The following is a 10,795-nucleotide window of genomic DNA, read 5'->3' as shown; positions in this document are numbered from 1 at the left end:
GAAAGAGACAAACCTCACTCTGTAGGCCATAGTCAAAAAATATACCAACAACAAACAAGCCCTTTAGCAGGATACTCGACTTAACCCCAGCAACTACAGTGTAACTACTCATATACATATACACAATAATTCTTTTTCACAGAAGATATTTTGACATGCCACAGTAGGAAAAGTACAGGTGTAAGTAATGGAATAGATGATGGCTTAACTCCTTTTACCTGCTCCAGTTACGGGGTCCTGGTATTGTTCATGCTGGCTCACTGACACACATTCATGGGTTGCTGGGACACTTGAATAGAACAGCACCATCGTTAATGTGAATAGTGACACCTGTGCTTTAGTGTTTCAAAATACAGTATTTATGAAATAAACGAATCTCAACAACATGGGAGATGAAAACATACTTGCTCATACTTGTCAAAATTATGAAATACTCTGTAAAATTCTAACTTTTTAAGTCAAAATCATTTAATATATAATACATATTTTGACATTATCTACTGGTTATCAGTTACATTATAATTTTGTCTTAATTCTGAATTATTATTAGACCATTTTGATTTCCCATAAGCATGTTTTATCATATAACTTTATGTTACCTAACTTTTCATCAGTTTTTTTCTTTTCCTGACAGAAAATGGCTTCTATATTTGACCTAACAGCAGTACATCATGGAAATTTTACATTAATACATAATTTTCTGACAGCTATATATTACATGATTGCTTGATGGGACTGATAGGTTCTCTCTAGGTGAATAGGAATTAATACAGTTTCTTGGCATGATAATACCACCTTTATAACTTCAAACAAATTGATTATTTAATTCTATACATGCATTGTAGCTTATACCACCAATGCATTCTCAAACCAATTCAATACTGTGGATAACAAGCAATGCACCTTTCACCCAGGTCTCAGTTTCATCTATTTTCAGAGCAGCGCCAGACTCTCGGTAGTAGACGAGCCAAAATGCGCCACCCACAGGCCAGGGGAGTAAATCGATTCGAGTCTCTAGAGTCCGTGAAGTACATGTGTAGCGTACTCTTGGCTCCTCCAGCCAGCAGAGGCAGACAAGTGCTTTTTACTGTTTATTTTCAGGCTGAAGAAGAAGCCATTGCTTGGCATCTGTTAGCATCATGCTATCTGAGTGTAGATGCTGCGGACTGACTCTTCGTAGACATACGAGTTATCGACACAATTCGTGTAGCGAACACTTTTCATCAAATTACATATACTATTCCGTATCGTTTCTTTACAACACAGACCTTTTTTCCTTCACTTCCGTTCATATAAAAAAAGCTTCCCGTTAAGACCCGCCTCCGCAAACCTGATTGGCTGTTGCACTTCTCGGGGAAAGCCTTTCTTGTTTTGATTGGACAGCTCACGACTTGTCTTTTGAGTGACATGCAGTCACGAACGTTATGATACGTAACGAGGACATATGCGGCTCAGGAGTAAGTTACCTCGCTTTTGATGAGTTTGGGTTCGTAATTATAAAATCACTATAATATGTACTTCCCCGCAGCATTTGGTAGTCCAGATAAATCGGTATTTTAGACAGATTTTAAAGTATTATGTAAGTGTACTTCCATGCTAACATACTGCTTGCTTGTGGCCAGAGTCACCCACAATGGCTTAAGTAACCTAGCAAGGAGACTTGTCACGGCTAGCAAAGATTTGTCATAGAAGTACTTGACGGTGCGATTTATAGTCAACTTTCATTTGTGTCGGTTAGTTTTATGAAGCAAACGAATATCCTTGCGCTTCATTTCATTTCGTAAGTTTTCAGTGTTACGCAATTTAAAATGTGCAGTAAAGTGCACAGTAGCATGCACCTGCAACTGTCACTTCATCATTTTGAAGGATAATGTTAACACACCAACAGGACAGCTATATCTGCCCCAATGGGGAGTAGATTAGTATGTGTAGATGAACCCTAACCCGCACTAACACCGTCTGTACCTGACCTCAACCTCAACCAGAACTCAGCTGGCAGCTGTCCATTAAACCTTTGCTCCTTTTCTTTGTCCACCACCTCTTAGTTCATCATATTGTAACAAGTTTTATTCAGTCTTGTACATTTGTCTTCCCACCTCTCACCGTGTACAAGCATTACTTATCAACACTTTAGCGCAATGCACATTGTTATGTCTGCTTCCACTTTAAACAGTGCACTTAAGTTTCTACTTGCAGTACAAATCATGTGGGTCAACTTGTCAGTAATTTACTTGCACTTCAAACACTGGAAGAGACATAGGGTGTTCCACATCTGCTTCAGAAAGCTAATGGGCAGACCACACTTGCAGGGTCACCAGCTTAGGGTTTGGCTATCCATCAAGAAGGTGTATCAGTGTAATTCATGCATATGTAGCAATTGTAGTCCAACACCAACAACCTCATTAAACAGAAGTAAAATATTTTTCCCAGAAACAAATTCATCATAAACATCCAAATGCAGTATCTGAAATACAACTCATCATTTATTATTTCACCCTCAACTGTTCAACTTCAGCTCCAAGACCTGTCCAAGTAACAATCATTGTTTGTTGATACACTCTGTGCTGCTGATATGCACAAAACTGCTCACAGTGTCTCCGTCTTTCCCCCTTGTCTTTCTTTTTCTGTTATTCAATTTCATCTCTCCCTTCCAAGATATTTCCTGACATGGACAAGTTATGAAGGAGAAGAGGGCCTGAGCTGGAATGAAACGTTTTGGGAAAGTTTATATGTCTTCTTCATGTTGATGTAAGATTTGACACAATCTTTTCTTGTCTTCAAAGGGACATTGTGTCATTAACAGTAAAATGTACAATATATTACCAATTTAACATACATTGCATTTATTTGTAAATGAATTGTTACTGACTGTTGATTTTTTTTTTTTACAAACTTGTGCAACTTGCACAGACACCCAACTTTACATTTGACAACAGAAACTATATGCAAGAGTGTAAATGTTTAATAAAGAGTTTCTTAAACATTTTTGCTCTGTCTCCCAGCTTTGCTCTTCCCAAGCTGAGTAGAGCAGTGGTGCGTGTGAGGAGACTGGCGGCTCAACTCAGCAAAGCAACAATGTCCACAAACCACCAGGAATCCAGTCCGTCCTCTGCAGCCAATGGGGATGCTCCCACTGCAGCAATTCTTATCATTGGAGATGAGATACTTAAGGTGATTTAGCGTTGATAGTTGCTTGTGGTTTTTACGACTTTTAAGCTGTATTTGTGTGATTGATAGTAACCCACTGAGAATCCTTGAAAGTTTGTGGATTTGAGAAAATCCAAATAAATCTGTACACTTGAAAGTATTAAAACACGCATCCTAGCATGACACCCTAATTCATCAGTATGCCTCAGCTCTCTGGACCACTATGGAGCCCAGGATCCACACTTCATATCCTGAGGAAAACCCTGTGATGGTTATTTGATGCGGCCGCAGTGCTGAGTTTTATTATGACAAGTTCACCATTATTTCTTGACTTTACATGATCATGATTTAAACATGAAGCCTTTGATTTTGTCCAATGTCATGTCAAGCAAGACTTTGAAGTCATGGTTAAGTCCCTGAATGTGATGCTCAAATGAGGGTGGCAACACTGGATTGAAACTAACCAAGTGTCTTTTATCGTCCGTCGTCTCCCAGGGTCACACAGTGGACACCAACAGTGCCTTTCTGACACGAGCACTAAGGAAGCTTGGAGTGTCTGTGCAGCGCATTACAGTTGTACCAGATACACAGGAGGTCATTGCCAAAGAGGTGGCCCTCCTTTCGCCTCAGTACACGCACCTCATCACCTCGGGAGGCATAGGCCCCACCCATGATGACGTCACCTTTGAGAGCATTGCCATGGCGTTCCAAGAGGAGTTATATCCCCACCCTGAGCTTGCCCAGCTTGTTAAAGAATTCTTTGGGGTGGTGGACAAAAACAGTGCTGCTTTGAAGCTGGCCATGGTTCCTCGCTCAGCCAAACTTAACTATGGAACCGACCCTCAGACTGGACAACTGCTCCGCTATCCACTGGTGAGTCTGTGCAGGACAGAGCGGGATGAGCTTATTTCATCAAACTGCATTTGTTAAATGCTATGATTCATGTTGATGTAAAAAAACAAACTAGATCAAATTATACTCAAGGCATGACAGGTCAGTGCCATCCACCTACTGACTGTGTGTTCACCTTTTCCATAAATTTTTTGGCTTCAACAAAATTGTTCAGCTGACACAACTTTCAGGAGGGTGTTAACTCAAAATCCCAAAATCCAATAATATTCTGTCTGTTCTATCCTGTTTATGGGTTATAAAACAGATTGCTGCATTAACTACTAACCAGACACTGCGGGAGAGAAAAACAGCTTCACATATGGAGCAAAGCAATTTCATTGAACTTTTACAGAAAGTAGGAGTGAAAGGCATACAAGCATTTGTGTTGCAGTTTGCTGAAATTCAAACTTGACACGCTGATAGTTTACCTTAATGAAGTCATACAAACGTTCATGGATTTAAATGTATCATTTAGACCATTAATTAAATGAAGTAGTTACACATATGTGTGCATCAGCTACATTTATTCATACAGTTGGTTATACTGAACACAACACTGACTGTACCCTAACACACTCAGAGCATATGATTCACACCATCTGGCCCATATATTCTTACTGTATATGTTGTGTCCACCCCCTGTTCTCAGGTCAGTGTGCATAATGTGTACATCTTTCCTGGGATCCCGTCTCTGATGGAAAGGGCCTTCACTGGGCTGGAGCATCTCTTTGCTAGTTCAGGGACCACTTTTCACACTCGTGAGGTAACATTTAGACCAACCCTATCATTTACAAAATAATCCATCAGAATACTGTGTTTTCATAGTACAAGGAAACTCACCAAACATCATTGTTTTAGGTGTTTGTGGATGCAGATGAAGCAGAGATCGCCCCTGTGCTGACCAAACTGCAGGCTGGTTGGGGTAAGAAGGTGGCTCTAGGCTCCTACCCCGACTGGCTGAGTAACTATCACCGAGTCAGGCTGGTCCTGGACTCAGACAGCCAGGAAGAGGCGGACAAATCCCGGGCGCAGCTGTTAGATGAACTGCCCAAGGGCAGCGTGGTGCCCTTAGTCACTGACCCGGTGTCCATCGCCACTGCTGAGGTGTACACACTGGCCAACAACGGTGAGGGGGAGACGGGGTGCAGAGGGTGGTGGGAGAGGATAGTTAAACTGTGTTAACTTAATATGAGGGGAATATTGAAGAGAACTCCTTCACTTTACACAGGTGTTGGGACTAATAAATGAAGCAAAGAGATTAAAGTGATTATAGCAGTAAAATCATGTGGATTATAAAAACAAATATAACTGGTATGAGACTGAACAGAGAATAGAATCATGCATCAGTAACTAAGATAAGACAAAGGACATGCAGATATTTTAACTATAAATTTGACATAGAAATGAGGGATCAGTGATATTACACTTAACAAAATTTGACTACCCTCCCTGTAAAACACCCTCTTGCTGTGGATTTCATTTCCCACAGGTACGCCGTTAGGTGAGAAAGTTATGTCTGCTCTGAAAACGATAGAGGCTGCACTGGATCAGTATTCAACAGGGGAAGTCTGTGTCGGCTTCAACGGAGGCAAAGACTGCACGGCGCTGCTCCATCTCTACTATGCTGCACTGAAACGGTAACAGGAGGGGAGAAGACCTGATGAGACAATTAGAACATTTAGGGGCAGGAGTGATTTAATCAGGACAAAGCAAATGACCTGAGAGAGAAGAGATGAAAGGGAGATTCAAATTAAAAACATAACGATAGCACTTTTGCACAGTGGGATGTTACAGTAAGAAGTAAGTGAAGAAGAAAATGAGGTCGAGAGCAGCAACTAGACTGAGAAAAATGTTGGACAAGACGGACTACTTATTTGACTTTTCTTGACCTGTGATGGACAGATAGTTGGAGGTAATGATAAGGAGAATGGACACTTATCTAATCTTTTTCTGTCCTGCTGTTATTTATCTTATTTTAATGTCCCATTTCCTCTCTCTGCCCCTCTCAGACGGTATCCAGACGGTAAAGACAAGGTGAAAGCTCTGTATATTCGTATCGTCTCTCCATTCCCAGAAATGGAGAGATTCCTCCAGGACACAATTAAAAGGTGACTATAATAATAAAAACACATTTCAGTGGATTTCCACTGTTTTTTTGCATATTTATTTGATGAGTTTTTATCTTTTTACTAGGTGTTACCAGTTCAAGTGGTTGTGTATTAAGGTTTTCTGGTTTTAAGGTCTCTAATCTTCTCCATGTTGCAACACCTCAGCTCATTTTTTGGCGATCTTTCTCCCACAGGTACGACCTGGATCTCTTCTCTGTGGAGGGCAGTATTCGGCAGGCGCTGAGCGAGGTGCAGGAGCGGAGGCCGGAGCTGAGAGCCGTCCTGATGGGGACCAGGAGGAGTGACCCCTACTCACACACACTCACATCCATGTGTCCCACCGACCCCGGCTGGCCAGACTACATGAGAGTCAACCCGTTACTAGTGAGACTCACACAAACGCACCCAAATAACAGAGACACTGTTACACTGTTATATGGTCTCATTGTCTCTACAAAAACACCTCAAAATCAACATAACTAAGTCTTTTAAGTGAAACATACATGTAGCCAAAAGACGAGTGATATTTGAAATTGTTGTAAAAGTTGGAAATTCAGGTTTACTTCACCCACCTGACCTTTTTTATCTTAAGAGCAGCTGCAGACATTTATTATAAAAAAAAAAAAATTCAGTTACCCCACTTTATTTAAAGCTACATGTATATGTTGCTGCAGCTTTTCGACAGGTAATACAAATGTATTTTCACTGCTCTAACCAGGCAATTTCATCCACACTACTACGTTTTTAGTTTTAAAGAGTATCACTCTCGCTATGTTTTCGCCTGGTGTCCACACTACTCCAGAGTTTTCGAGCACCTGAAACAGAGACTTTTGGAAACATGGCTGGCCCCGTTTTGGTTTGAAAACTCTGGGGTTGTATTGCAGTGTGGACGGGCTGAGACCTTTGGAAACAATGACATAGACACCCGCGGTCGCTCCCTGCTTTGGTCTTATCAGCCTCGACTACCAGTGGTGAAAGCAACGTGGATAACTAAATAAAAGCGTTACTGACCTCGCTGTCTTAGCAGCTGTACGCTACAACTGCCTTCACTGTTCCTTGTTCATAGTATTTTCTGCAACTAACCAACTGCAGAGAAGACAGTCTGTTTCCTGTGTGCACCAGCTCGCGCATGCCCAGTGTATGTTAACGGTCATGTATGTATGTGTTTTCAGGTGCGATCGTATGGACGGAGATCGTTTTTCTTTTGAAATGAAAACGTGCTAGTGTTAGCAGTGTTAGTGCCATTTAATGCAATTCAGCAGCCTTACAGTAATTATACATATGTACATACAGTAAGCTCCACACATTCGTGGTTGCTGTTGGATTGCATTTTTGTTGGTTGCAACCTCTAATGTTGTTGCTCTTCCATCTGCTTAGTCTGAAGTGAATGCAATGTCACTTGCTGCATTTGAGTTTTAAGAATGTGTTCAGAAAAGGGAAAATCATTTTAGAATGGCAGTTCGTGGATATGCATGAGTGAATCTCATGGGAATTCAGCGGAGGACGAGTCAGTCACAATTGAATTTACTGTCTTCCAACAATCTACAGGACTGGACGTATCATGACATCTGGTCGTTCTTGAGGACGCTATATGTGCCCTACTGCATTCTCTACGATAAAGGGTAAGAACAAATCCACCCCCTCTTTGTACATTTTCTGTATCCTCCTTTCATTTTGGGGTTGAACGACATCACAGCCGCAGCGCACAATTCCTGGTCTTAAACTCCTGTGTCGACCTGCAGGTACACTTCACTGGGCAGCATGGACAACACCTGTCGAAACACGTCCCTCCAGATGGTGGATGGGAGAGGGGTGACACGGTACAAGCCAGCCTACCTCCTGGAGAATGAAGAAGAGGAGCGAAACTCCCGTGCCTGATGTAGCCTCACTTCTCCCTGTCACCTGTTGCTGATGGAGCCAGATTTTCAGATCACCACTCACACTATTGTCCTTGTGAAGAAAAGACTCAACGCATCCGACTGCAGAATGAGATTGTGAAGGAAGTCTGGTTGTGTGTGTGTGTGTGTGTGTGTGTGTGTGTGTGTGTGTGTGTGTGTGTGTGTGTGTATCTTTGTTACTTGTGTATACTTGTGAGTCTATAAAATAGTGGCTCTCTGTGCTGTTGAATAAAACATCAGTCTGTGTCATCTTTTTCTATTGTCATGTTTCTATTTTCAGAGGAGTCTCACATACTAACAGCAGCCTGCAGGGCTTTCAATATGGCCCTTGATTTATCTCATTCATGAATCCATTTGTCTTATTTCTAAATCCAATAAGACCAATTTGCCCAGAAAGACAGCTTCTATCAAAATGTATTAGTAAATAATATGAAAAGGTTTTCTGTCAAGGTGAGAAAATCAGGTTTTAGAAACTTGGTGTGCAGTAGCATGGACAGACTATTGAAGGTCAACCAGCAGGCTCTTATTGATTCATCTGTGGCTCACACTGAATATCCATAATTGCAGACTGCAGTGTGTTAAACTGAGCATCCCTGTAGCCAGCCTTCACTGGAAAAACCTCCACTTTGATGTAGTTCTCTTTGCGCACCTCACGGGCGCGTTGTTCTCACGTTTTCCATTTAGCACCGGTGATTACAATAAATTACCTTCTCTGTTTCCAGACATGATTGAATCCAGGCTCATCGATCCCCCCACCCCCACCCCTCTCTCTCTCTCTCTCTCTCTCTCTCTCTCTCTCTCTCTCTCTCTCTCTCTCTCTCTCTCTCTCTCTCTCTCTCTCTCTCTCTCTCTTTCTCTCTCTCTCTCTCTCTCCTCCTCGCCTGTAGATTAGTCAACGCCGCGCAGCGAGGATCGATACCGGCCGATCTAATAAAGCGGGTCGCTTACGAGGCCACCGCGGGGCTGCACACACTGTTACACCAGCAATTACCACCTCCAGCCCGGCCCCTCATACCCCTTAACTTATCTGTCCGGGCTTCACGGCTTGCTTGATTTATTAATAATAACAGTAATAAAAGAGGCAATGAACAGAGGCTTTATAATCACAGCAGAAATGTAATGGTGTGTGTGTTTTACTGCTGCGATAAACACGCCGGGACATTGTCTGGAATGATGATATTTGTGTGCAAGAAAATGATATTACTATATTCTTACAATGTATTTTTTACAATGACGTTGCTCAAACCTTGTGCTACTTGCAGGCAACTTAAGGTGAATAAGAGTGAATCACTAACTCAGTTGTGAAAAGTAGGCTACATTTACTCAAGTACTCCACATACTTGTACTTTACTGGAGTATTTCTATTTACTTCTATTTCAGAGAGAGACGTTTTACTTTTTAGTCTGTTTATCAGACAGCTATAGTCATGAGCTGCTTTTCAGTTTAAGATTTTATATTAAAATCATATGATAAAACAAAATACAATGCACGTTTCAGGTGTCAATGGATTGTTCGCACTTTCATCAAAGATAGATTTTCCCCCTTAAACTTCTCTAATGGTTTCTTTAAATCATTTAGGCCCTAAGAGGTAAAAGTAGCCAATGTTTTATGAAAAATAAACGATAGAGAAAAATGAAGCAGAACTTTCTTTTTTCTTGTATCCAACTCTATTAATCATCTCAGAGTCCCTCAGGGCCGACCCTTAGGTGGGAATCAAGGGGCTAAACTCTCTGGATGTATTACTTGGATGCCTTGGAGTATTACAATACAGTATTGCCAACATAATAATATATCAGTGACAAGAATTATGTTTCTGTATAATCAGTACTTTTATTTTTCATACTTTAACTACATTTTCCTTATTCTATATTATTTTATATGCCTGCAGTATTTTAACCCTGTACTACAAGGATACCAGGAACACTAAATTAGTTTGGACATTTGTATGATATCTGTCTGCAGTTTATTACTTCTGTCCTTTGGTCCCATTGTCTTCCATGTTTCATCTTCATCCTCTTTCAGTTGTCACTCCATCATTCTCTCTTACCTGTTTCATCCTTCGTGCCTGTTTTGGCTTCACCATTGTATCCACTGTAGTCGTCATGCCACTTCCTAGACCCCACTTCCTCACTGTCTTTCCTCTGTGCTATTACTATATTTTTGTTCCGTTTTTCTTATGAATTCTTGAGTTTTGAATTTAACCTGAAGGACTGAGTCAGAAAAACAACCGCGGTGACATAGTGGGAGGATATGGGTACTGACTTCCAGGGGTCTAGAATTGTCTGGACTAAAATACTTTTCTCTGTGTGTGGTCTTCAGCTGCATATTTATGAATATGTTAGGGTTTTTTTTTTATTTTTTTATTTCATACTGCTCTGCTTTTGAAACTTGGTTTGTTGTTAAATCTACAAAACTGCAAACAAAACATTCTTGAAATTCTGATACAGCAACTTCTGTGTCATCTGAGACAAAGTGGAACAAGCAGGAATAAAAAGTGGCTATTTTTCTCCCCCTCCTGTGCATATTTAAACTTAATTGGTTCTCCAAAGACAGATTTTGGTTCGGCTGGTGGAAGTAAGATCAGAGCAACCACTTAAGGTGATGTGAGGATAAGAACAAGTCGGGTGATCAGAGTTACTCCCTGTGCATTAGGCCCATAATTCCTTGCTGCACTCTCAATACACTCCAGCGTTTCTGTCCAAATCTCCCAGGTGGGACAGAGTTATACCCGAATCCACAGAGCTAACGGAG

General features: G+C 41.2%; 1 protein-coding gene across 2 annotated transcripts; it reads left to right on the top strand.

The window, feature by feature from the left end:
• The first annotated feature begins 1,183 nt into the window (after positions 1–1,183).
• On the top strand, positions 1,184–8,293 carry flad1 (flavin adenine dinucleotide synthetase 1). Of its 2 annotated transcripts, none has more exons than XM_056381958.1 (11): positions 1,184–1,457; positions 2,656–2,748; positions 3,003–3,171; positions 3,643–4,020; positions 4,688–4,801; positions 4,897–5,164; positions 5,528–5,675; positions 6,048–6,146; positions 6,341–6,530; positions 7,695–7,768; positions 7,889–8,293. In XM_056381958.1, exons 2-11 carry the CDS (start codon positions 2,741–2,743, stop codon positions 8,022–8,024), a joined length of 1,584 nt encoding a protein of 527 aa, XP_056237933.1. In that variant the 5' UTR covers positions 1,184–1,457; positions 2,656–2,740; the 3' UTR covers positions 8,025–8,293. The 2 variants fall into 2 exon arrangements, with proteins under 2 accessions (XP_056237933.1, XP_056237932.1); XM_056381957.1 differs by having other exon boundaries at positions 1,410–1,486.
• Positions 8,294–10,795: the final 2,502 nt, after the last annotated feature.

This window comes from Seriola aureovittata, chromosome 7 (assembly GCF_021018895.1).
Source record: "Seriola aureovittata isolate HTS-2021-v1 ecotype China chromosome 7, ASM2101889v1, whole genome shotgun sequence".
Lineage (NCBI taxonomy): Eukaryota > Metazoa > Chordata > Actinopteri > Carangiformes > Carangidae > Seriola > Seriola aureovittata.
Note: the sequence above shows the minus strand (reverse complement) of the source record. Positions and strands in the feature narration are given on the sequence as shown.